Source organism: Phallusia mammillata, chromosome 8 (assembly GCF_965637545.1).
Source record: "Phallusia mammillata chromosome 8, kaPhaMamm4.hap1.1, whole genome shotgun sequence".
NCBI classification, from domain to species: Eukaryota; Metazoa; Chordata; class Ascidiacea; order Phlebobranchia; family Ascidiidae; genus Phallusia; species Phallusia mammillata.
The window spans coordinates 8844518-8872181 of NC_137259.1; the positions used below are offsets into that span (position 1 = coordinate 8844518).

Below are 27664 nucleotides of genomic sequence, written 5' to 3' on the forward strand. Positions count from 1 at the left end.
CCAATAGCAAAACCAAGCTACCTTGCCGGTTTGACCGTTTTTTTACAATTTCCTTTTTTGCAGAAAATCATATTACAAACGAAAAGCCATGTTTAATGTAGTGCCATACATTAACTGCGTATCGATGAAACATACTCGGCGATGGGTGCAACACTTTTAAATTGGTGAAACCTTCGCCATAGTGTTTGTCGTCGCGTGGCTATAAGTCAAATTTGTTGCTTACCACATTGAATCCCATACTAACCAACAATGTGTCCTATAACATCACATACAATATAGCTCCTTTGAATCCTACCAATGTGATAAAAACAGACTTGATTGTCATTCGTTGTTCTGTTAGACAACACCATTCTACACAATGGATTCCTTGAACTGCTGCTTCATTCTGATCCCATGTGAAGTTCCGTTACGTGAATTCTGAGTTTTTTTCAGGACCCAACTCAAGGTCGTAAACTATCACATGATCTTGCGCTGTCTCTTGTGGGGCAGTTTGGTTTGAACTTTCTTTTTCCTCGTTTGTTTCACAATCTTGCAAGTCGGTAGTGACTTCGTTTGCAAAAACAACGCTGCACTGGTCGACTGAAGACACCTGTCTTTCACGTCGGCGTGTTAGAGGCCGAGAAAGGGCGTCGATACATTTTTGACGTCTGTTGTTATTTTTGTTTTTATTGCCTGGCTTTCTGGTTGTTCCCTCAGTACAACCAGATTTGACGTTTGTATCAAAATTGTTGTTGTTGCTTCTATTTACAGATGGCGATCCCTGCTTTTTCATCAAAATTGAAGCAATTTGTTGCAGCGAGTCTTCCATCTTGGTCATACGCTCGTTTAGTTTCTGCATGCCAGCCTGCAAATCGCGTTTTGACCGATCTACACTTAACACGATTCGATCTGAATCGACAGCAAGATTTGCTTGTAGTTGAGCAGGTTCAACTTTCCCATCACCAATAGCAAGCTGATCTTTACCGGATCCACTTTCGCGTTTTTCAGATGGAATTTTTGGCCCATTTGATTTGTTCTCGGCTTCTTTTTCGGGTTTTTTAGGTTCAGTTTCCTCAGCTTCTTGTGGTGTTCCATGCCGAGCACGATATCTTGCCTTAAATCTAAGAATAAATCAAATGTGGCGTACAGGGATAACCCCGAGGGTCAAGGGTGTATTTCATCGCCTGGTTGAAGTTCGAAATACATAAAAAAACAATTGTGTTGATCAAACCTTGATGGAGCAGGCCGAGTTCTCACATGTCAAAATAAACATTTTATTGTGGGCATATTTAAAAAATATTTGTTTCTAAAATTTATGAACACATTGTTTCCAAGGCTTCATTATGTTGGCGATAATTTGCAAAAAACGACGAACCTTCTAAAAAGTTGGCGTACAGGATGATCATCAGGAAAGTTGCCTTCCCAAGTTGGATCATTTTTTCTCTTCTCTGCTTCTTCCTTCTCTTTTTGTATGTCCGATATTTTGCGAAAGAGATACTGTATGGAAAAAACATTAGATCAATCATCGCAACGAAAGATTTCATGTAGTTTAAAATCAAAAATTAACGTACCCTTTTCCTGAGGTTGAACGTTAGCACCATCTTGCGGCTAAATGATGCGGCAAAAGCATGATAGAAGTTGAGAACTCGAAGAAGTGCGTCACGCTTGATCGAATGCAGGTCACAATAGGTAAGCGCTCTGACGTGGGACGCGGATTGGCCAATTGTATTGTGTTCGTAAAATGCGTCACCAAACACATCACCCTTACCTAAAAACCATTTATAACCCAATACATTTCCAAGTGCATATTTAAAATTCACACAATATACAACAGGTAATGTACTAAATATTTTTGTTTTATATGGGGGCGATTGTTTGTCATGCAGATCGTTATCTTAGAAGGCAACTAAAATGTTACTGCAACAGTCGATCACTGATTACGTGATTTCATAAAGTTTTCGTTGTTTTTGTTGGGATTACATTTGTTGTGGGTAGATTACGCCATTGTGCAATGAATGTCAATTTTTGACAAAATAATTCATATTTTAAACCTTAGTTTTGAATAACTCACTTAGTATCGCCACGACTTCATCATCTTGTATGACTTCGAGTGAACCAGATATGACGAAATTGAGTGCATCCACACTTTCACCTTTGTGATAAATCATGTCTCCCGGTGCATTGTGGGTAGTGGTAAATTCAATGGCAAGGGCTCTTAAACAACTGTCGCTTGCTAACCTGATAGTTACACAGAAGGCGCGTGTTAGCCCGAAAAAAAAATCGGTGGAAAATGTTGGTTTATAGCATTCTTTCTTATCTAACTGTTTCATAAATCTAATAAAAAGTGAACGCAACCACCACAAATTATCTGGGTAACACGACGGCTTAAAGGAAAACCGTATACGGCCGTTTGAATGAAGAAAAACTTGAGCTAGTTTTATACATCACCCGATAGTAATTAAACCACAGGAGTTATAGGCATCATGTGTACAATACCAAACAATCAATCAAAAACTCTCACCTAAATGCAGCGTGTTTGTTAAAGACTTTTCTGTTGAGGTGAACACAAATATCTGCTTTCATATCTTTTGGGCAGTAGTTTAAAACCTGCAAAAAATAACACTGTTTTTATGCCCATTTGTTTGCAAATGATATAACGTCAACAAGTTGTTTTTTAACAAAAGATGTTCGCCTATTGGTTCAAATCCACGCCTTATTTAGTGGATAACATAATTCGTTTAATGTTGCATATCACAAACGTTATAGTGCTATAAGCACGTGTTACGGTTTAATACTGTGAAACGGCCCGCAATAATGCTTTCAACGAAAATCGCGTGCTTTTCAAACGCAAGGTCAGCGATCACTTTTGTACATTTGTTCACTCCATTTACGGATTAAATGCAGAAGAGCCGAAACAAGGGGTGGATTAATTTAATTCACTGGGGATAATGGTGGACAGCGTGACGATGTCTCCCAAATGGAACTGTCCGACAAATAATGAAAAAGGAAACGTTTATGTCAGTCCATATGTTACATGAAGACCAATAAAACGCCACAATAGATTTATGTTTACAATAGAAAATAGATGTTTTTAGACGTCTATTAACACTTTTGGTTTCAAATGAATTTTAATAAACATTGAAATTTGCCCAAAACGGCTAGTTTATACTGTAAAGTTTATAAAAGTGGCATACGATCTTATTCGTTTCTTTTCCCCGACAATTGATGCACTGTACATTAGTACAACAGAAAAATACAAATTGAATATGGTCGTAGTTTTACATGACTTTTTACTTACACTATTTATTTGCGCCAGAAGCGATATTTTTTTGCAAATGTTAGGTTTACTTCAGTAAAGATGCAACTATTTTTACGATAAACAATTATACCCAACACTGTTTAAACTCAATTAGATTTTGTTTCTCTATTGAGGTGCGTATATACACTTCACCTTTGTATGCAACAAAGACCGAAACAGCCCATTATTGTTTTACGCTACGAACCTTTTGAGTATCAATTCCTTTGCTCATTGACCACGTAGAGACGATGTAATCCATAATACGATCGCTAAGGCCTTCAGGAATTTGATAAAGCTTGAGGAACTCACGTACGCTGTTGAGCATGTCGTGATATCGATTGGTGTCGGCGTACATTTGTTGTATGATTGTTGTAACGTTACCGAAGATAGTAGCGTAAAGTAAAGCTGCAAAAGTATACACAAGTATAATATAAAGTTTGCTCAGGTTAATGTGCCTATGCTATCGATATTTTAACATTAGCAATTCTTTGTGTTCAAAAAGAATACAAAAATGATTTCTATTTTGTTAACCTATTGTCGTTTTAATCAACAAGAAGCGTGAACTGCTGGATAGGATTTTTGCACTGTTTTCTGCACAACAAAACTTACCGCCGAATATAAGCATGATGACGCAAAATATTTGCTCGTTTTCCGTGTTTCCAGCAACGTTACCGAAACCAACAGAAGTGAGACTTGTCATTGTAAAGTATAAAGCGGCGATGTAACATTCCTGCAATGACGGACCGCCTTGTACGTCACCGCCTTCTCCTGTTCAAAGACATGAAAATAAGATATTTCTAGTGCTATGCATTTTACCTTATAATACGTACCTAGATAGTAGGGCTTGTTAGTTGATTTCCCCAGCAGAACCAACCAGTTGTGTTGAATTATTGTTCCATTATTAGTAATGTGGCTTGCTCCGATGCTGTACCATATACAAGCTAGCCAGTGCCCAGAAAGCCCGAAAAAACATACCTGACAAAAAGGAAATTGACTTGTGACTACATGTTCACTAGCTTTAAATAGCAATAACCATGGTAGTCGCTGGTTATGGTGAAGATTATTTTTAAAGCCCAACTTACCAGCAAGACGAGCATTGCACCTCCATATTCGATGTAATGATCCAATTTTCGCGCAACTCGGCCAAGGCGAAGCAATCTTGCAACTTTTAAACTGCTGAACAAACTGCTAATTCCCTGGAAAAATGTTTTGTAGAATACAATGAATAACTTGTTTTTCAATCTTGGTATGCTTTGTTTCAGAAAGCAGCTATGTTTGTTTCATACTAAAGACCTAATTTAGTTGTCTACGAAAATACGCAATTATGGCATTTTTGTTTAATTTTACATTGGCCAATGTAGATTATCTGATGGCAGCGTCATAAAAACAACGAAGCTTTTATCGGTAACAAAAAAGTTTTCCATAATACTCTGCCAAATAGCGGAACATTGAGATAGCATCTAAAATGTAAAATATTTATGACGCTTCTACATCGACTCGGGAGTAAGTATTCGACTAAGGGTTTAAAAAAGCTTTTGTATGCACTTTAAAGTTGGCAAAACGGTAAGTGCTCTCGTCCAATAACTTAAATATCCACCTCGTCAGTGAATCCATCTGTTTGCGAAAACAGGAAGTTGACCATGTCATAAGGCAGACAGGAAAGCAAGTCAATCACAAACCAACTTTTGATGTAGTTCATACGAATTACTTTTGGATCTGAAATTACTTCTCCGCCGGGTCCAACATACGTGGTATGAAAGTTTATGACTATATCCATTAGAAATATTAAATCCTGCAAAAAGAAAAGCTTTTTAAACAAAGTGCTTGTAGTTTGACAGGTGTAAAAAATGACCATTGCACTGATTTACAGTCACCATAAAGAAAAAATCAAGTCATGCCCTGTGTCAGATTCATTAAATATTAATTAGGTCGTGTTGGGCAAACTGCAACCAAATGTATAGAGCCATTTTTTGGCAACAGAGGTATTTGTATGGCTCCTATATGTTTTACACAGAGGTAGTACAGTTCAAGTAAGTCAAACTACCAAGAGCTACAACAGAACCGAATTGCGGTGATATGTTGCTTACGTTTTAACGAAGGAATTCAAAAATACCGGTTTATAGTAATGTTGGTCTAACATACAGAAGTTACTTGAAACATACCACAGAACTGTCCGACAACAACCATACAGCTCGCCTGTCCTTGACTTGAAATGATACGTTGTATGGCACTATTACTGCAGTATAGAAAGTAAGAATCAAAATGAACCAATCCCACATGGTTTTAAACATCGAATAATGCAGCACAATGTGTGATGGGGTTTTGGGGGCTTCGTGGTGATATTTGGGCAACATTTCAGGACCAAGACTGAACATCTGAAACATGAAATGGAATGCAATTAGCAAAAAATAATAAATAGATTCGTAATCGGTAACATAAACGAAAAGCATAAACGAAAACTTCGGTCATTGTCTTCGGAGCTTTAACAAACAAATTTGGAATATCAAAGATACTGCACGTGTAATATATTTGTTTTTAAAAAGGCGCGCCAAATATGATCTTTCGTGGTTGTTGCTTATAAAGATTCTGGAATACATTTTACAAAATATGTACACGCGTAGTATAAAACAGTCCGGCCAAATAGACCCACTTATATCATAATGAATATTTGTGTTTTGTCCAATGGCCAAGAACCAACCGCACTTTGAAAGTTTTGTATTTGACAGTTAAGTAGTTTTGCAATCAAAATACAATATTCATTGCTGTTATTATTCCTGTGTCTTTTAAGTGCTATTGTTTAGGAAGGTCATAGCGTTAAAAGCGTGAAAATGGATTGGAACGTTCCATTTGATCGTGGGTGGTGATAAGGTTCAAACCGACCTCTGTTATTTTATTCTTCTTTTCTGTTAACTCTGGTGTCGTCGTTAGTTCTTCTTCAATCACCATTTCTTGTGTTTGCTTTAAACTTTTCACAAAGTTTGTAAACCTGCTTGATCCAACTGCAAACAACAAGCTGTCGTTAATACGCTACATAAAATGCGATTGATATTAATTAATTACGTTTCGGTGAAGCTCCTTGTAAGGGATTTTTGAGATGAGAAATGTCTTTGAAGGTAAGAAGAAACATAACCGTGCATTCCACATCGTTTTTGATTGGTGCTACTTGAATAAGAAACCATGACGGAGTTCCTAAAAACAATATTCAGTTATAAATAAAAGTTGGATTACGCTTACGTTAGGAGCACTTTTCAAAAAATTATCGCGCTTCAAACATTACACAGGAAATATCACTTTGATATTTTTATGTGCACTGGAAAGATCCGCTGGGTCAGTAATTCTTTATTGTAAGCAACCATGTGCAGTGTCGGATTAAGGGTCTGCTGGCCTGTAGGCACATTTTATAAGTGGCCCGAAAATCAGGGTTGCCAACTAAAAAATTGGAATTATCAGTGTTGCCAAATCATTAAGTGGCCTGGATTTTTGACTTGCCTGTAGGCACGTGCCTAATGGTTAATCCAGCACTGACCAAGTGTATCAACAATCTAAACCAAAGTTTTGTTCATTCTTGTAAAATGCTGTGGCTATGTAGCTATTGACCTCGATTTAGTAATTTTATTTCGAAAATTAAATGTCATATAAAATCATGGCTATTTGCAAATCACTTTAATAAAGACAATGATTGTGGTGTCTTTTACCGAAAACCAGTAAAAAATGACTTGGGTGGAAGATGTAGATATTAGTTATTCAAAACCATCGATTTGAAATCATTTGTTTGATTTGTTCGAGTCAAGCCGGGCCATAGGCTTAAAAATGACTTTACAAAAAATGTTTGTTTAGGTGACTTGATTTAATACAGCACTGGCTCATTTGGTACCAACAACAGGTTTTTTGGGGGGTTCTTCAACGTTATGACAAACAAATTCCCAGTTTTGAATTATGAACTCTTTTGATTCTACCGTTAAAAGTTAGTGGGTAGGTAGGCTAGGTGGCAAATAGGCTACCTTGTTTGTCGTACAGAAGTAATTCAAATCTTGTTGCAATTTGTTTTTCGAATCCTTCCCGCATTTTTGCAACTGTGTCCATGTTTGTCAGGTGACCATGCATAAACTCGCAAACACATGAATGGGTGATCATTTCGGCACGTGATATACCGGTCGACTGACAAAACCCCTCGTTGGCGTATACGATAGGCCAATCCCATATTTGTGAATTGGCAAGCAAAAAATTGCTGTCTGTGAAATAAAAAAACAATTAGTAACTTCGATATGTTTTATATCAGCGGTTCTCAAACTGGGGTCCGCGGTCCCTTTGGTGTCCGCCACGCGATTTTAGAGGGACCGCGAGGAGCTTTAAGTATTTCTACAATCTTTTGTTATATCAGATCTTGCAAGTGTATAAGCAAAAATGAGTCAGACAAATGAGTTTTCTGTGACAAGAAGGTGGTCCATTGCTTCATTTTCAAGTGTCAAACAGAGGCGATTGTTCGCGCATTATATTTACTCTGTTTTAATCTTGTTTGTGACGTAATAAACTGCGCTTGAAACATTCTCACGCAAAGTGATCTTACAAAACTAAATTAAATGCATATATGACGTCATTTCGAAAAGAATAAATTAACTTTTAGCTGGTAACTCGACAGTTTTATTTTGCCGAGGTATTTTCTGTTTTATAAACATATTTAGCTTGGACCGCGAGTGTTCGAAAAAATTGCGAAGGGACCGTTATGGCAAAAAATTAAAAAAGTTGTTCCGTTGTTTTATATGGAGTTTAAAAGGTTTAATAATTGACAAGGGTGGGTATAATTTATATCTTGCAAAACGGGAAAAGACCAATAAAAATGTTCCTTTTTTTGCTGTTGCGACTGTATACAAGTTGGTTTTAAACCCCGAGGTGGACTATAAATGTGCATTTTTTATTTTTTTTAAGGGGGACATGGCATCTTGTCACTCTTCCTACGACAAAGAAAATATATCTCACTAAAAACCTTAGACCAGGGGTTCTTAACCAGGGGTGCACCCAAGGGGGTGCGAGAACTGTTCCTAGGGGGTGCGGGGAGTCTGAATCATTAAGGTTGGTTAGGTCTATTATATATAAATACAAAAACCCAGCGGGGTGCGAAAATTGGTTGCTGATTGGAAAGGGGTGCAGCAAGGAAAAAAGGTTAAGAACTACTGCCTTAGACGTTGGAAGTTAAATTGAAGTACCAAAAACATTGATTAGCGAAAACAATGCTGTTTTGAATAAACCTGAAAACCAACAGTTGGCAAATATCAACAACAATGCGCACTTCTTGCGTACAGCATTGCATAAATATTGATTACTTCAAGACTGCACGCCTTACAAGTGCTGTCTAAATCGCATTAGTTTTTATGGCGTTTCGCAACATCTGTTACAAAGTATTTATTCTTCCGCCGCTTTGGAGTTTCATAAAGGTCGTCTGTTAAAATGCTTGCTGAGGGATTTTTTATTTATCCAGCGAGAAGTTGCAAGCTTGGATGTAAGAAAAATCACTGTATTGATTATTTTATTAATTCATTTGCATTATGTACATATAGACACTCAACCATTGCGCACATATAGAGATTGGCTACACTATTATACGTATAGTCTATCCTTTCAAACGATTTTGCTTTTTTTCAAACGATTTTTGCTTTCAAAGTTTTCAACTTTTACCCCGTCCCAATCCAATTTTTCTCGGAACAACTTATTTGACGTAGCTTAAGGTGTGAACAAATCATAGTTCTAATGCAAGGCAAAAACAACAATAACCAAACAAATTACTTACGGTTTTCAAACTGGTTTGTTTTCCGAATAATGTTTTCCAAAAATGTGTTTTGAGGGGCCACAAGTCCCCGTTTGGACCCTGCTGGCATCTTTGCAAATCCTCAAGCAAACTTATCGCATGTTCATCAGTTTGTTCTAGCTCAAGTTTCAAGTTAAAAACGACATTTCAGTATTTCCAAATTATCTAATCTACTTACTCAAACCAAATCAAATTAAATTAATACTGAAGATACTACTACGCCTTCTATCTACCTTGCACTATTAACATAGTGAACTGGTGAAAATCCCACACCTCGCATGCCCAAGCATATATCACGTCACAAACGCATATGGGTGCAACGAGCATTTGGCGTTTAATTTCATGTTGTTCTTATTTTTCGAGCACCGCCTTAATCCCCAATCTCTGTTATTACTTCTTGAATGCAGCTTTTGTGTTACAGTCCATTTTCGGGAGCGATTAGTGTGACGAGAGGCACGATATTACAATCGTTGCCCTTTCTCGCACAAAAGTCACGCAGTACATATATTTGTGTTTACCTATCAAAACGTTATATCTTGCTGAAACTTACTTACTGCAAAAACATAACTCCTTTTATACAGTACTGTTTTGTAAAACTTGCTGTTTTCGCTTGAAGCTGATTTTAAAGTATGCGGTTGTTAAATAACTGGCATTGTGCATTACCTGAATTCACCAAACACCGAAACAGTATTATAAGTTAAACATATTGACGCCTGGGAGCCAAAAAGCTGACGCTTTATTAATAATTAAAGACGGTGCATCTCTAGAACAATATGTCATAGCAGCGGCTAGCGATTCAAATCAGTTGCTCTGTTACGCCGTGCACTTCGGTAGATAATGCGCTACAATGCAGACATCTTTTTTGTGAAAGTTATCTTTTAACCTTAACGATATATTTGACACATAAATTCGCATTGAGATTTTTGCCATTGAAACGAACAGCGTCTTTAGTTGAATTATTTTTCTGCATACAAAGTAAAATTGCTGTGTCGGCTTTGAAGAATTTAATCTCACCAAAGGTATAAGTCAAATGTTAGATACAAATAAATAATCGAAATCAGTATGGTTGTAAAGAATACCCCAATGTTTATTTACAGAGAAGTGCTGATTGCACAAAGGTTTGTTTCTTTTCAACTTACTTGCATTTTTTGATGAGCGTGTCTCGCTTTATATTAGTCTGGTACAGTTTTGTTTAAATCATTTTTGCGTTCAAGAATTTGACCCAAAAGAGATCTCTGGGTTTTACTGTCACCAAAGTAAAATTAAAACCTTTGGCCACGTTGGTTCTGCATGATGAAAACTTGGCAAAGGCATATCCAAGTTTGTGTAGCTTCTTCCACCTACAGCCGTTTTCACAAAAGATGCACCGAAAATATGACTCCAATAATGTATTGATGTGCCAATCTATGAAAGGATGATGAATATAGGCTACGAGCCAAATCGCAAAAGATGGCTGAGTGTAACTTCATCGCTGGTTTTGGTTTACAGGTTTTTGACAGGAAGGCATGTGTGTTGATTTGTTTTTGGGAAGTATGCCTCAAAATTTAATGTTACAAATCCATGTAACTGAAATGGTTTGTATTTACCTAAATTTCGCTACAACTTTTAAAAAAAATGTACCTGGTAAGGCCGGCTTCTGGCCCAGAAAGTTATATTGCTCACGGGCGCCGAATAACGACTGACTGGCACCAAGTAATCATTTTGAACTTTTTGACCGAAAGAACTTCCGGTTTTCAGCCAATACTCGTCTTACAACACTAAAGTAGAGAAATAAAGCAACTTTAGCAATCTCTTGTATAACCGGGCGCATGGATGTGATCAATAACTGGTTTAGTTGCATTTCTATTCGTAAAACCATACAGCAGTGGTTCTCAACTGGTGGTCCACTAAATTTGATGATAAACTAGAGATGATTGCATATTAAATATTAAAAGAATATGAAAATGTTAGTTGTTAATAATTGTAACTCACTTCTTGAACATCGGTTTTAAAGAATTATGTTTTAAGCCCAAACGGTTGTTGTGTATGCTTCCTTTAATCTTGCTTCGAACAAAAATGGTCCACGAATTTATTTTTACTGGGCCGGTGGTCCATGGCCCGAAACGAGTTGAAAACCACTGCCACAGGTTTTGAAGTTTATATCTCACGGCGCCATTGAAATACTGGAAGTAAAGACAGAATCAATTATCGTCATATCAGTGTACAAACCCCCAACCGAACCTTTCTCCTGGCCAACTGGAATTATATTGGATGAATCAAAACCCTACCTTATAATTGGCGATTTTAATAGCCACAGTACTTCCTGGGGCTATGACAAATCGAACAAGGATGGGGAAGAGGTGGAACTCTGGGCCTCTCGTTACAATCTTACTCTTCTCTTCTCCGGCAAGGACAAACCTACTTTCCACAGCGCCCGTTGGCGAAAAGGTTACAACCCTGACCTCGCGTTTGTGAGCTCAGGAAAAAGCAACCTTTTCAAACGAAATGTACAGCAAGAAGGCCTGGAAAACCCTCAACAAGCTCAACTCGGAAAACCAACCTCAAACAAGAATGGCAGCAGTAACCCCTAATGACATTGCTCACAAACTCGTACTTAACGGAAAGCCAAAAACTAAAATCCATCAACAAAAATCTACAATACCCAAGCAGTACGCTCCTAGCGAAAACACGGAGGATGACCATCCTTTCACGATGCAAGAACTTAATGCAGCTTTTAAAAAGTTAAAATGTGGGAAAGCTGCTGGTCTGGATGGTATCACTGCAGAACAAATAACCCACTTTGGAGATAAAGCTAAAACATGGCTCCTTAAATTTCTGAATAACGGTTTTTTAACCTCCTTGTTGCCCAAAATTTGGAGAAAAGCTAAAGTTGTGACCTTATTGAAACCCAAGAAGGACCCTCAATCGCCTAAAAGCTACAGGCCCATGCACTGTGTTTGTTGACCTTTCTGCAGCCTATGACACCATCAATCATAGAGCTCTTCTTTCCAAAGTTTCTCACGCAATTAAGAACCCCGCCATCACCAAAGCCATCCAATCTCTTCTCAGCAATCGTCGTTTCTATGTCGAAATGGATGGCACAAAAAGCCGATGGAGGAATTCAGGAAATGCCTGCCACAAGGATCAGTTCTTGCACCCATCCTTTTCAACATATACACAAATGACCAGCCTGAATTCCCCACCATGCGTCGATTCATATACGCTGACGACCTATGCTTGGCTACACAAGCAAAACAATTTCAAGTCTTGGAAGATAGGCTAACCAGTGCGCTATACGAATACTCTGCCTATTACCAAAAATGGTATCTAAATGCCAATCCATCCAAAACGCAAGTATCTTGCTTCCATCTCGATAATCATAAAGCCAGTCACAAACTCCACATCCGATGGGGCAGCACCAATCTACAATACACTCCCCACCCAGTCTATCTCGGAGTCACTTTGGACAGGACACTTTCTTACAAAGTGCACCTGGAGAAATTGAAAAAGAAGATAGCTGCCCGTAATAACCTACTGCGGAAGCTCGCTAACTCGACATGGGGAGCGGACCAACACACCTTGAAACAAGCAGCTGTAGCTATATGTTATTCAACTGCTGAATACTGTGCACCGGTGTGGGCTCGATCTTGCCACACAAGGACCATCGACACAGAGCTCAACCGAACATGCAGGGTTATTACCGTTACCCTCCACGCAACACCACTCAGCACCCTCTATTGCATGGCTACAATCGCCCCTCCACACATTCGTAGAGAAATTGCCACAAGGAAAAAACGCCGCAAACAGTCCTTGGATACCCGACAACCTTTGCACAACCACGAGACTGTTCAATCGAGACTGAAATCCCGAAAGAGCTTTATCAGAATCCCCACTCTGGAACACAACAATGCAGCAGCCGCTAGATTAGAAAAATGGACAAGCGAAGTTGACCTAGCTCAATACCCCGCCATTCCAGACCCTCCGGAATCACTCCAAAATAAACCTACCTTGACAAGAATGGACTGGTGCTCCCTAAATAGGGCTCGCTGCCGTGTTGGGCGCACCAAAGCAAACCTACACAAATGGGGCTTCGTACAAAATGCATATTGTGAATGTGGCCTAGAAACTCAAACGATGGACCATATATTATCCCGCTGCCCTCTTGGCCCAGCATGCGCTGACCAATCTTTAAGGGACATCACGGAAGAGGCCCTCACCTGGCTCCAGCACTGGCGTGACAAGCTATGATGACTCACAAATTTCAGATGTGGGAAGTTAGCACCTTCGGTAATAATTTCATTTCTTTCACTATGTGCACACTTAATCTTAACCACACCAGTTTCCTCTGCCTTTGCATCTGGTGTTGCAGCAAGGTATGGCTGTTGGTTGTCAATAAATAATAATAAACAAACCTGCTGGACTCATGTGGATATTTTTTGTTTTGCTGAACAAAGTAAGTGCTCTTTTTTCATACATTTTGCCATGGCATATTGCTTCTGTGGACAGTGCAAACTTCACATAGTTTTGCATATTTCTTTCAGTTGTCAAAATAATATTCCTAAATTTTGGTTCTTTTATGCGAAACTTTCATTGGTTAACATTCCTTGCACTTACTTTGTTCGGTTGTGTTTCATTCAATTTGTTAATTTGTAGAAAACATGGTTTACAAGCCACCACTATACAGTACATGTAATAAATAAAGTGAGTAATTACTTTTCAATTGTTTTGCAGGGTGGTGAAACGTTTGAAGCTGATCTGGACAACTTTTCTTAACATATAGCTCTTCTGTGGCTGCTAGATGTTTGCATGTAGCAACAGGTCCTCTTCCTGCTGCACATTTACATTCTGAATTTACAATTTCTCCACTGTTTTCAAGTTTCATTTTGACATTGTATAAAACATTTTTTTCAGTGAAGCATGTGTCACTTACATGAAACTCAGATAACATCTCAGACTAGGTGTCCTTTCACAATAGCCTTCACAACACTGTTGGAAATTTTGTCACATGTGGACTTGAAATGAAAATAAACTTTCACTTGTTCCTCAGTTGTGTGTGGTATTTGATCCAAGCTGGTTATTTAAGTATCTATACTTTGGGCCACTGTAACTCAGAGCTGCTACCTACATTCTCCCCCAAGCTCACAGCACAAGTGAAGTTGTCATTCCTATCATAAGTCTGAAGTCTACCTACAAGTAGTTATGCAGAGAAAAAACAAGAAGCTATTGCAATAAAAAACAGAAATTCAACGCATCTTAAAATTAAATCCTCTTGCCAGTTGTTTTGGTACATCTTCTATTTAACTCGGATTTTAATATGTATGTTGTCCATTTAGAATATTCCATTTCTACTTGATTTATGTTGTCAAATAGCAGTGTTTTTTGGTAAAAATATGACGGAGTGGAGTTGTGTTAATGGAGTAAATGCGAAATTTAGGCCTGTGAATTGGAGCGCGTTTGTGTCGTTATGACAACTATAACTGTTGCGTGGCGACACCATGTGGAAATTTCGATCCTTAACTGCCCCATTGGAACACTTTATTTCATTATCAGTTGAACTAGCAGTACAAGCTGACAACTAATTTGACCATCCACCAACAAAAAGAACATTTTATCGCAATGGTTTCAAGCCGTCGAAAAGGAATAAAACATAATAGCATGAAATCAATGTTTTTTTTACTGAAAACGGCAACCTATACGTAAATTTTGTAAAATGTGCATTTAAAAAAAAATTTTTTTTGACGTGGAAATTCTGCCATGGGTCCTACCAAATTTTATATTTTTTCACACTGTCTGCATGTAGTATGAAAGTGCGGTATTTTGACAATTTGGAAGGTGGTACAGTTGCGGTTGAAAAAAAAGCAAAATGAAAAATGCAACCATGTGCTGCTGTTAGGTTGTTACACAACTTTACAAATCTCTCGATGTGCACAAAAGCTTGTCAAGTCATGTGTCAAGAACACAAACATTCCAAACAGCAGTAAAAATCCCTTCTACTTGTTCATTACTTAAATATTTCTGTGACAGAACACAGAATCAACCAGTTTCACTGTGGCAACGGTATTGTCCTTGGGTCATTCATTCCAGTTTCTTGTAGATTTTTAATAAGTTGAGTAAGCCATCGTTTGGTTGTGTTGTCATCTTTAAGGACAGTTACAAATGTAGAGTCCTTCAATTGATCAGGTAAACATTGGCGCAATGCCTCTTTGGCTCTGCAAAGGCTTGGAGTAAATAAGCGTAACACACTTTTACAATTAACTACTGTTTAAAAGTTTTACCTGGGATTATCAGAAAGACGCAAGTAGCAGCGAACAACATGCTTCAATAATCTTGCTGATGGATCTTTGGATAGAGCTAGTACCATCTTTCCCTGTTCACATAGGTTATGACAATTACATACTAGATCAGTATTTTTCTTCATATCTCAAGTTTATGTATTTAGTCAACACATGCAATGTTTGCTATGCTTACAATGGACATACAACTGTTAGCTAATCACTTGGGTCCATATCCTTACCCCAGCATTTACCAACATTTTGCAAGCAGAAACAAATGGGCTCCCACACATGCATATATATTGAGTAATTATGTTTGTATTGAACGGACAACTAAGTAGAAGACTGGTAATGCACTTCACAAGCACCTCCCAAACTTTAACATTTTTTGTCTATGTTCTTACAATAGTCGGTAATAAAGGTACTGGGAAATAAATATTACTTATCCTAACATATCTATTCACAAGTTTAGGTCGAGATAATAAGGTCCAGAAGTTTGCATCCAAACAGAAAATGTGAATGTTAAGTTAATGACTCTGAACTACAAAGCCTTACTATGTAAAAACAGATGATTTTCATTTAAGACTGTCCAGCAACACATCTATAAATAACTCATCTGGAACATACATCTTATAATGGCTAGGCATAGCAGTAAATGTTTAGTGATAGCTCAAATCCATATTTAAGGCTGATTAGCCAGCAATTATACAACAAATATGAAACACGCTATCAACTACTGTTTACAATTTTAGCACATTAGGAATCTTTTTTTTGGGGGTGTATAAAGTATGGGAAAGTAAAAATAATATTTAAAAAATGGTGAAACTAAAAGTTGGCAAATGGTATAAAATATTTGCAATGTTTAAACCAACAATGTATAAAACATTTGGGTTTTTTTTTTTGGGGGGGCTTTGGTTTCTTGCTATCAATTTTGGTATCTATTATATGTGTATGATTTTAAAATCTTAAACTCATTTTGTGGCCAAATGTTTAGTGCAAACAAACTTGAACCATAAAAATAAAACCACATTCAAACATACCAAAATCATGGCAACATGTGAAAATCTCTCATATGTCTGACATATGTAGCCAAGTCCTGTGTCATCTAAGAGAATTTTTTGCAATATAAAGGTTGCAACCTAAACAAATAAAACAATAATGTCCTAAAGCTAATTTATCACTCCTATGTTTCAAATATTGCAAGTGTTACAGTTTTTGAAAGCTCACTCCCGGACTCCATAATTCTAAGACAAAGGGGAATAATTTCAGTGGTGAGAAGAAAAGTTATCACTTCTTGTTCATCTGTCTTCACCAAGGCACCTTTGAAAAGAATTAAAACATTATCATGATACAGTACGCATAACTTAAATGAGGAAAACACCATACCTATTACACCAAGACTGGTTAATCGTAGATATTCAAAAGGGCGGGTTTTGCTCGTTGTGTGTAAAAATGGATAAAGAAAAAGTGGAATATGAGCTGATAAAAATGCAGTCCTTGTTTCTGGATGAGATGCAACACATTGTAGTAGTGCTAAAGCATTGCAAACTCTGCAAAAAACACAATGATTTTTTATGTTGAGCATGAAGTGCTTTATTCACAGTGAAACACTTTACCTGTTTGACTGATGAGCTGTTAATGATGGTGGATTGATAGATGGATAGATGTTTACAATTTCCTGCAAAAAAATTCTCATTTACATCTATATTTTAAAATGAATACATAAATGAGCTTGTTTCTTTTTCAAAATATTTTGTGTATCTTATTTTTTTAAGAGACCAATAATAGACATACTTATCTATACCAGCTCTGTTAAAAAGCAGCCTACCCTAAAAACAAAAAAAAAAGTACATTAGACAAAAAAGTACATTACTAACAGTGACTTTTACACATTCAAAATTTCAATTAACTGACTTGAATTACAAACTACCTGCTTGCTGCTTCCCAATGAAACAAAAATTAAGCTATTAATACCAGGCCAGTCTGCAGAACATGGCAGTTCCTGATGAGATCCTGTGTGTGCAGGACCTACATGTCCCGAGTGCACAACCCGTAAGTTCGCGTGCAAGACCAATTTCAGCAGGCACAAAGCAAGTAAAAGAGGTCAAGGCAGCCCAAGTAAATGCCTTTGTTGCAAAATTTTGGTGTGAAAATTGTTTTTTCCAAAAAAATCACATGTGCAGCTGCCACACTCTGCAGACTGGATACCAGGTAAGAGTTAAATTATAAAAGAAACATCTTTTTAATTACAAATTAAGTGGTACCTGCAACAGAGCAGCAATGGTGCCAAATGAATGCCACAGCATTGGAGCAAGATCTTGAACAGTTTCACGCTTTTTGCTCAGCTCTAATAGAGCAGTTTCCCTTGTTTCTAAACTTGACAAATCATTTATCCACTGATATATCTTCTCTCTGTCCACCCCAGCCATGGTCAGTGTTCAGCTTCAGGGTAAAGAGTCAAAGCAAACATACACCAATAAAACCGCTTGAAATGATCAAAAATCAGAAAAACAAATTAAAACACCTCAAGTAATTAGAAAAGTTTTTATGTTAATCCGCCATTTACAAGTAAAAAAAAACAGTGAACACCATATTAGGACAGGAAAACACGCATTACTTCTCGCTTTATCCCTTGATTTCTTATTTGACATATGACTGAGACAGAGTATAATAAAACAAAAACACTGCTTTCACTTTCACTCCATGGCCCATGCAAAGATAATCGGCCCCTAAATAAACGTTTTGCTTCACTGCACACTGGTACTTTTTGTACAACTTTTTATTTTCATCACGATTAAAAACATTTATAATTTGTTGCATTATATAAAGCGGGGGTGGGGAACTAAGTGCGGCATTCGATGCAAAAAAACATTTTAGAATGTTGATATTTCGGACTGCACCAGGCGCTGAATAACAGACAAAAACGATTTTTTCCTTTATTCCACATTACTGCTTGATTAGTTCTACGGAAGCGGATTTCAAACCAGAGTCAAATGGTCCCGTAGTGGTACACAAAGCGATTTCCGTAGGACAAGTGGAATACCAACAGTCCAAGGTTCTGCAATCTTACTTGTGTCGCAAAAGAACAACTGTTTTCGCATAATCGAATGTCTTGAACTCGTCTGTGGTGTCACAATCTGCTCCTAGATCATTGGTATTTATAAACAAGCGAGTTTCTAGGTTAAATAAATCCTGAACGTTGTAGTTGGGGTTGAAATGTAGTGAGGAATTTTATTTAGCTTGGACCTTAAGTCTTACAACTCTACGAGGGAATAGCAAATCAACCATTCTGTACGTCAAAAAGTTCGAACACCACTGTCCTTGGCCTGGTAAATAGTCTATGCGGCCTAGACGAGTGCCGATAAACTGTTTGGTGGCCTTTATCAACTAAAACAGGGGTCTCAAACTCAAACTGCTTTGACGGCCAAAAACAAACTTTTAAGCAGTGTTTCATACCGGAACGGAACGAAATCAGATAACGTTATTCGTTCTGAGCAAATTATTTATTTCGTTATTTCGTTCTGGACCGATATTTTCATTTCGTTCCGGTCTGACCGAAATAAATTTTTTACGGTATTTTTCGGTATTTCGGTCTTAACAAAAGAACATTTATTTGTGGTCTTTACTCTTTACAACTATTAAGCGAAAAAGGAAAAAAATGCTACACACAACAATTATTGTCGGTAGTTGTTACGTCACATAACATTTGTCAATGATGGTCAAACGGATGTAAATTGTAGATTCAATTTTATTATAGTTCAAATTTTTTTATACGAAATTTTTTAGCAATTGTTTCATGTTAAATGTCCAGAACGAAATACCGGAATAAAAAATAACGGTATTTCGTTCCGTTCCGGTATTTTGATTACTTTTTGTTTCGGTATTTCGTTCCGGTATTTGAGCCAAAAATTATTTATTTCGTTCCGTTATAACGTTCCGTTCCGTTCCGGTATGACACACTGCTTGTAAGTAAGTCGAGGGCCGCACTATCGAAACATTTGTTACAGTGTAACATGAAAACAAACATATTGCGTGATTTAAAAGGGAAATGTTCATTGATCCCATCACCTTTATTAAACAAATATTACTGTAACAAATAACAAACAAATATACATTGTAGCAAAGTGAAAGACCCAACTCTACCCTGTTGCTTTGTGTGGAAACAATGGCATACAGTGACACAACAATGAAAAAAACAACCGCAATTGCTGATTCTAAAGATGGATTATTTCGATCATGCCATTCAAACGTTGCAAATACTGCTATCAGAGAATGATTATATCATGGAAACTCACTACTTTTACAGGGTATTCCGCCCGAGTAAAACATAACTTCTAAAAGTTCCTTCGCGGGCCGCACAAAAACCCTTCGAGGGCCGCATGCGGCCCGCAGGCCGCGTGTTTGAGACCCCTGAACTAAAAGGTTCCCCACCCCTGATGTAAAGCATCGATTTCTAAGTGTGCCGCACGATAATATTAAACTATTTCAAAGTGGAAACATTGTCCATAACCGCAATAAGAGTGTTTTTTTTAACTTTTTCAACTTTGTGTTACTGGGTTCCAGTGTGCAGCGGAAAGAAAATTTAATTTGTAATTGCGCCGCGTGGCTGAGAAGTTTGAAAACCACTGCTATAAAGTATAGATTTCATCTTATAATAAAGACTGCTGGAAGAATTTGTTGATAGGTTTCTTTGATTATTTTCACGTAGGCAATATTAGGGCAAAAGGCTAAAATGCAAGTCGTTTTATTTTCAGAACAACCGAACAACCCCATTGCAGGATTTCGGTCGTTTTTAGATTTGGCAAATTGAGAAAAAAAGTCGTTTGAACATTAAATTTCTGTTGTTACGTGCAGATTGTCTCTTTATTGAACAAAATATTTTGAAATAAATTCGCCAAAACCACCATTTTACAAGCAACAAGGGAGAATTACACTTATGCCTCAGATCAAGTTATGTACACGAAATATTTTGTACAAGGCATATATAATTATTTTCCATCAACAGTATTATTATTCCTTCATTTCAATCTTTTCAACTGACAAATCATCTGGTTCGTCGTGAGTCTGAAACATAAACAAATCGAGCGTAAATTGTTTGCATTCAATAAACTCAAACCCTTGCACTACTAAGCTTAGTAGTCTCTGCAGTAACTGAGCAGCATATAATTTGAATTTGTTTGCAATGGTTTTAGAATGTTTTCACATATTTTCATTATTACGTCACAATGCATGCGAAAATCCGTCGTTTGTACACGTGCAGGCACTAGCGTATTTAGGGGGGGACAAGGTGCCATGCCCCCCCCCCCTCAAGAAATTTTGACCGGCTGTTTTAGTATTAAATCTTGCAATTTCAGACAAAACTGTGAATAGCAATGTGCGCTATTTTGTGCGTAACGCATTGATGCTCGTCACACATCTCAATAAACAATGCATGCCAATCCAGGCCACTTGGCGTCCAACTACGCGTATGACGTTACAATGGATTTTATAATAGCTTTGTTAGGTCACACTCATACAAGTGAAGATAATTCACAATATGATTAAGACTAGAGGCAACCACTGTTAGAAACAACTGTGTCGAGTGGTGAAAAGTGTTACATGTATACGATCGAATCGTGACTATAACGTTCGTTACTTGCAGCAAGAGTAAGGGCTTCACAGGGCCTTAGGCTAACCAGCATTTAGTTGATATTGCGAGTTTAGTAGGCACAACAGGTGCTAACAGAGAGGTCTACACAGTATACCGCCAGATAGCGCACTTGCCGCCGCAAGGTGGCGCAATATATTTTATATTGTTGGCCCCCCCTAAAAACGATCCTAGATACGCCACTGTGTACAGGTATTAATAATATGTTGGTACTACAGTTGCTTTCGTTTTAATAAAACTTTCGTATATTTCAACGATTTTACTGGCTTTAAGAACGATGGTTGCATAGTGTATTATTACCCTAATAGAGACTATAATATGATGTGTTGTTGGCATTTGTAATTTATTTAAGTGTGTTAAAACAACAACATAACTACTTTGACACCAGTACCTTCCAAAATATGCTATCCTCGAACAATTCATCGTTTTCCAAGTTATCCCACACACGCAACTTGAGCAATAGGCCAGTCACGACACCACCAAATAGTGCAATAGCAGTCGACACAAGCAGACCTCCAATCTGATAAGCAGCTTGCAGTGCGGGTGTCCTGTCTCCGCGAACCACCATGGAATAACTGAAAAACATACCCTCGAGCATGAACAGGAAGACTTTTAGTATTTGTGGATTCGATAAGCACATGAAAAGTCAAGTGCTTGAGACAAACCGTGCCTTGTGTCGAAATAAAAGCATGTTTGGGTTTGATGGAATTCAAACGTGGGTTGCCAAGTTTGGAAGCGTGTTCGTGTCTCTGGTTTAAAAGACATGTTTTTTTATGGATATAATCATCAATCAAACAGTAGTTGCTTTTAAAACAAATTCAGCATTAGTACCGTCAAACATTCAGTTTGCTTTCAATTTGAATTTCTATGAATGTTTGACTTAACGCAGTGGTCTTCAACCTTTTTCATAGGCGACCCCAATTTAAGGGAAAATGAAGTCAGAATTTACATGCGACCACATTTTTTTCAACACTGAGAAAAATGTTTTCAGTAATGCTGAACCGAAAGAACAATTACACAAACTGTACATAATTACAAACAAATATGGCGATACAAAAGTATTCCGAAAAATGGCTATACCAAAGTATTACGAAAAAAGTTTCATTTAAGACATAAACCCATTTTTCGGAACACAAACTTGTCAAATCGTTCAACATTTAATTTGCACTGTTAGTGAGATGGTTGCGCCTGTAGGCCTATACTGTCCACAAGTTTTTGAAGCCACGGCTTGACTTTGCACAAGCTTACCGCATGTCATGCTCCACTTCCAATCGATTACGATGTTTCGTTTTTAATACACTCATTGCACTAAATCCTGCTTCACACAGCCACGTGGTTGAAAACGGAATTAGAAAAATTTGGCATAGTTGGGTACGTTGCTTAAATAACTATTCACTCGTTCTGGTGTCACCTTAAATAATACAAACTTATAGTGTTGAGTCATAATACACGTTGTCGAAACCCATTATTACGCGATAAAGGCATTTTCTGTTTTTCCACTACCACGATTTAATTGCAACAGGAGGTAGCTAGCTGTACTACAAAACAAGAGCAAAAGTTGCAATCTAAAAGAACATAATATTAGTTTCATTTTCTGTAATCAATTTTAAAATGCAATAAATTAAATTCGGCGACTTATTGCGACCCCAGAAAAAGTTTAGGCGACCCATAGGTTGACGACCACTGACTTAACGTGCTCAAAAAGTGTTGAGCGGGGATGCCAAACTAATAAACACTGTACGAGCAAACAGTTATAACTAATTTAAAGCCCGGCTGGTCTTGGGGCAAAAACTTTAGGTAGGCCTACCATATTTTCATCACCAAAAAGGAGGACACATTCCCGACAAAAAATAACTTATTAACACTTACAAATGTGCCTGAAGAAAATAAAGGCACAAGATATTTCACGCAGTCAATTATTATAGCCCAATTTGGATAAGGTTTCACTTACTATAAATTTGTAATTTCAAATAAAATATGACCACAACTCACGCATTTGGCCGTTTTTAAAGGCACAATTGGTTTTTAGATATTTAGTAAATACGAAAAATTCAAAAAGGAGGACGTTCAGGTATTTTCAATTGTCCCTGGAGGACAACTTGCTTTTCGTTAAAAAGAAGGACAGAACGTATGGTAGGCCTACTTTAGGGCAATTTTAGACATAATCAGTAGAAGAAAATGTAAATGGCAGAAAAATGGTATGCAATGAGTACATTTACCCCAAACGTTGTTATCGCCATTGCAAAAAGCTACATAGTACTATAAACTGCATTTGATACATACAAGTTCATTGGCTGTTATATTTTTACCGGACTACTGCCTTTGTCTCGTGTTAACAAGAAGGCGAAGTTAAGTTAATTTACCTTTCCTGGTAAACGTCGGGTGTGGCCATTGATATCACGATAGCACTCACGAATGCACCAAGCATTCCAGGCAGTGCATGAAGGTTAAACACTCCACAAGTATCGTGCAGTTTTCTTCGTGTCAAAATCGGCTGTACATAAGTATACTTATAAATAACCTACAAATTTCATCGTAATGTAAACAATCGACAAGTGGATAAAGATAGATTGAATGCGGATTAAGCCTGTAGACTAACTAATAATCCTGTTTCAAAGAATTAAAGTTGTTGAGGTCAATCGATGCTATCGTTAAGCTTACGATTACATAACTCGTGTACACACGAATCACCAGTAGATTTAAACAAATTAAAACCACCGATTAAAGGAAGTTACAAATAAATATTTGTGACATAAGCTGACAACGTCAAAAATCAAAAATAACAGAATTTAATTAATCCAACAGTTACGTGACTCTCATGAAGCAAAAAAGACCGATAGCTACACCAATCTACACCAAGAATTTTTTTTTTATAAAATTTCATATTACCTGCAGGTAGGAATACCCAAGGCTCGAAGAGATCGAGGCTGCAACCCCAATGAGAAGAGCCCCGAACGGATGAACAATAAGATCTGCATTTGCACCCATTGCCACTCCACCAGCAAGTGTAGCGTTTTGAACATGAACCTAACGATTAAAATTTATTCATTTTATACACATATACAAAATTTTCAAATGTAAGGTTTGAATATTAAATTACCATTTCGAACTTTCCTTTTCGATTTATCAGCGCAGAAATGGCAAAAGTGGTAACCACGCAAGCTGACAAACTTAGGATAGTGTTTACAACCGCTCGTTGGCGCCCCACTCCTTCAGCGGGTGAACCGTTAAAGCTCGGCCAGTAGAGCCAAAGAAAGAGTGTGCCTGTAATAAAACATAACAGTAGTATAGATTTTTTTAAATGTGAGCAATCTCTTCATGCGCAAGTAAAACAAAATCTTTCCTACCAATCATAGCAGTAATGTCAGATTGATATGTGGAATCTTCTTTGTCGCTTCTGGTCTGAGCTTCTCGATATAGAACACGAGCGACACCTACACCAAAAAACGCTGCAAAGCCGTGAACAAACATGGATCCCCCAACATCCACCACCTGAAAAAATACAAAGAGCACAATTTGCTAATGTTTGTTATAAGCGTCGTTTCTTTGCAAACAGTTAAAGATTCCAAAATGGTAAAGTCTACCAATCAGAAATACTTTTTACGTATAATGGCTGACCCTAGTCATTTACTTGTGTATTATTTTTTACCAAACCAGGTTATTCAGTAACCCAACATATTTCTACGAATTCAACTCATCTCCATAATTCCAACTCCCACGTAGAAGCTTATATTGTAAAATATCACTTCAATTGTGGCCATTACTGTAAGTTGTGTGGGACTCGTGACACCGAGAACTGTACAGAATGATATCAAAACTGTAGCAGCAGCAAAATCAGCATCCAACAAACTGTAAAAATGTACAAATGTTAGTTAATATTTTGTTGTTGACAAGTTTGTGCTGATGAATTTATTAAATAGCGAAACAACCATGTGAGTTTGTTTTGCTGGTGGTTAATGTCGTTATTTTTAAAACAACTACGCTGAGCAAAACACATGAAACCCGGCCCCGATTTGTTGAAAAAATTAAACCCCAAATCAGGTTCGAAAGTTAAAGAAACTGCGGAAAAATAATGCCGAACTTTTTATTCCAACTTAAGCCCGACCCGACCCCGACCCAATCCGAAAAGCCTTTGCCAAACTTACTCTGATACAGCAGGCTAAAAAACACTTTGGGGCCCCTTGCCTTTCTATAAGATTTAAAGCAGTTTCCTGGAATATAATTTATCATCCCACTTGACTGAGAGTAATATAATTATCAGGTCTCATCTTATTTTGACAAATTTTTATGCATATTAATTTTTATGTTAACATGTATAATTATCTGAATTTTTACCTCTAAAACTATACGCACATTCGTGTACCTTTTTGTGTTAATGTAGATCTTTGTTTCGGTAGTTCCGATTAATGCAAACCAACCGTTCACCAAAACCGACCACTCAATCACGTAGCAAGTCAGTAGAAAGTTATATGCGACGGAACTGTAGGCGTATTGCTTCAAAAAAGTCAGTAAGAGACCAATTCCGATCACTACAATCACGTGAACATCCTGAAAAACTTGAAAACGACACCAAAGATTATTGCCAAACACTCATTAACAAACTGAGTAGGAAAAAACATTCCATTACATGGATACAAATTGTTGAATTGGGCCGTCGTGGCTTGGGTAAGCTGTTTTGCTTCGGTGCTGTTGTTTCTTGGTGCAATTGCTGGATCGTATTCAACAAATATACCAAAAAGCACGATGCATACCACTTGGGCGGCCAGAAGAATCCCACTCTCCTTTCCACGAGTGCTTCTGAAAGAAAACTGCAAAACTTAGCACAATGGCAAACAAATTTAATCAAATCTTATACCATTACCCCATAATGCAACGTTGCTGCGAAGGTTCAAAACCATTCAGTGAAGTCTGGTGCTTTGAGCTGCGAGTTTAAAAGACGCCATGCAGAAAAAAGGCACTGTTTTTCAACTTTGTTGCGTTAAGCTACAATAACCGCGATTACGTTCTAATCCAAAGACCAACTTTTAAGAGAGACTTTTTCGCATTGCCTGTTCAATCGATTTGTTACAAATTAGGCAATTCAAGTATATGGCCTATGCTGTTGGTTATGCATGACCAACACTGCTAAATTGTCACGGTGGCTATATATAACACACTGTACAACACATGAATCCCTCACTGTTATCCAATTTAACAAACGTTATATTTCAAACTTGACAAAAGTTATATTTCAAACTGGTAAATTAGATAATTAACTGACAGTAATGGGCTCGTGACCGGCTTTCTACTGTTTGTTTTACGGCATGAAGGAACTGCTGTACGTGTAACTTATTGCTAACGAATTAGTTCAAAATAGTCGAGATTAATTTATACCTGTGGTTACCAAACTCAAAGGCTGAGATGAATTCTCAAAGGCTAAGATGAATATATCGTTATAGCTAAGTACATCTTAGCAAGCGATGTCTTAAGTTGAAATAAGTTACTTCATACAAAAGTATTCTCATTAAAACATAAAAAAAAAGTTTTTCCAGAAATAGTTGTCCCAGAATTTTTTTTTCCATTTTTACCACAAACACTTTGAATGTATCAGTCTGTTATGTTTATGTCACAAATGAATCTGAAACAATATACTAGGCGCAAACAATTGGTTTCTTTTTTTGACACTGGACGCTCGTACAAATGCCAAGGACCAAAATGTAGGCTACACCGATACGAACTGACATCAAATAAGATTTAGTAACAAAATAAAATTATATTTTACACTTTTTATGGCGGAAAATTGCATCACAGAGCACGGGCCCCTAGGGACCATGCTTAACTTTTAAGGTTTAATTGTCTCAGCTTGTTAAATGTAGTTTAAATTGTACGACGGTAAAACAAATACATTTGATTGGTGCCGTTAGTAAGTCAGCAATTAAGTTTGTTTTATAAAAGCAATCATTTCTTTATTTTCCAGTTGATTTACTCAAATTTGAGCCGTATAATCAGGGTTGCCATCGACATGAGCCCCAAAACAAGGACAACCGAAAAGTTACATTTTTAAGTCAAATTATTTTTTCATTATGTCACAAAATCTCGGACGCCAAAACATATTTTAGTACGTTACGCAACAAAAGATAGGAGTTTTGTAAATGTTGAAAGTAAGACAAATTAAGGACCCAATTCAAAAACGAGGACTTTTTTTAGAAACAAGGATTAGGCTTTAATTTTTTTATAGCCCTTTAAAATAACCCTGCGTGTAATGCTTACTCGGTATTTTGACCCATTTTACTTTAGTTTTACTTAAAATTTATTTGGGAACTTGAATGCCAATTGAAAAAAGTAATAAGCTTTGCAGCATGATGTTTTCTTGTAGGTGACATTGGTTATTTTAAGGCAGTGGTCTTCAACCTTTGGGTCGTGACCTATACACTTTTTCTGGGGTGGCTATAAATTTAATTTATTGGCGTTTAAATTTATTACCAAAAATGATACGTTTTTGTTCTAGTTGGCAATATTTGCTTATGCTTTGCAGTACAGCTTGCTACCTCGAGTTACAATCTAATCATTGTGAATTTGTGATGCAACAATCAAAAACCGAACAGTTGCGACCCAAATCTACATAAAACACAAGTTATCCAACCCATTGTTACACGATAGAGGCCTATGAATGACATATTGTGTCCAAAATAATACAGCGGGTACAG

At 37.3% G+C, this 27664-nt stretch overlaps 4 protein-coding genes and 1 long non-coding RNA gene across 6 annotated transcripts; 2 read left to right on the forward strand and 3 right to left on the reverse strand.

The window, feature by feature from the left end:
- Window positions 1-72: 72 nt before the first annotated feature.
- On the reverse strand, window positions 73-9515 carry LOC145204905 (voltage-gated delayed rectifier potassium channel KCNH1-like). Its single transcript, XM_080077515.1, has 15 exons — window positions 9063-9515; window positions 7279-7509; window positions 6338-6466; window positions 6158-6276; window positions 5440-5652; window positions 4875-5069; window positions 4360-4473; window positions 4108-4252; window positions 3887-4045; window positions 3483-3682; window positions 2501-2586; window positions 2051-2217; window positions 1551-1747; window positions 1355-1476; window positions 73-1100 (listed from the first exon to the last, which is right to left on the reverse strand). Exons 1-15 carry the CDS (start codon window positions 9148-9150, stop codon window positions 407-409), a joined length of 2859 nt encoding a protein of 952 aa, XP_079933641.1. The 5' UTR covers window positions 9151-9515; the 3' UTR covers window positions 73-406.
- A 2655-nt stretch (window positions 9516-12170) lies between these two features.
- On the forward strand, window positions 12171-13307 carry LOC145204741 (uncharacterized). The gene has a single exon (XM_080077336.1). It carries the CDS (start codon window positions 12171-12173, stop codon window positions 13305-13307), a length of 1137 nt encoding a protein of 378 aa, XP_079933462.1.
- Window positions 13308-13385: 78 nt separating this feature from the next.
- Window positions 13386-14105, forward strand: LOC145205191 (uncharacterized). The gene is made up of 2 exons (XR_013853614.1): window positions 13386-13512; window positions 13791-14105. It is a non-coding gene; the product is annotated as an uncharacterized LOC145205191 (long non-coding RNA).
- Window positions 14106-14577: 472 nt separating this feature from the next.
- LOC145205190 (CCR4-NOT transcription complex subunit 9) lies at window positions 14578-18042 on the reverse strand. 2 transcript variants are annotated; one of them, XM_080077850.1, is made up of 8 exons: window positions 17949-18039; window positions 17596-17816; window positions 16948-17009; window positions 16718-16881; window positions 16542-16651; window positions 16372-16470; window positions 15335-15426; window positions 14578-15268 (listed from the first exon to the last, which is right to left on the reverse strand). In XM_080077850.1, exons 2-8 carry the CDS (start codon window positions 17758-17760, stop codon window positions 15103-15105), a joined length of 858 nt encoding a protein of 285 aa, XP_079933976.1. In that variant the 5' UTR covers window positions 17761-17816; window positions 17949-18039; the 3' UTR covers window positions 14578-15102. The 2 variants fall into 2 exon arrangements, with proteins under 2 accessions (XP_079933976.1, XP_079933974.1); XM_080077848.1 differs by having other exon boundaries at window positions 16542-16881; window positions 17949-18042.
- A 1962-nt stretch (window positions 18043-20004) lies between these two features.
- On the reverse strand, window positions 20005-26086 carry LOC145205234 (ammonium transporter Rh type A-like). The gene is made up of 10 exons (XM_080077903.1): window positions 25840-26086; window positions 25606-25775; window positions 25342-25534; window positions 24677-24827; window positions 24326-24470; window positions 24079-24242; window positions 23868-24005; window positions 23342-23472; window positions 21370-21553; window positions 20005-20395 (listed from the first exon to the last, which is right to left on the reverse strand). Exons 1-10 carry the CDS (start codon window positions 25842-25844, stop codon window positions 20342-20344), a joined length of 1335 nt encoding a protein of 444 aa, XP_079934029.1. The 5' UTR covers window positions 25845-26086; the 3' UTR covers window positions 20005-20341.
- Between the last annotated feature and the right edge of the window lie 1578 nt (window positions 26087-27664).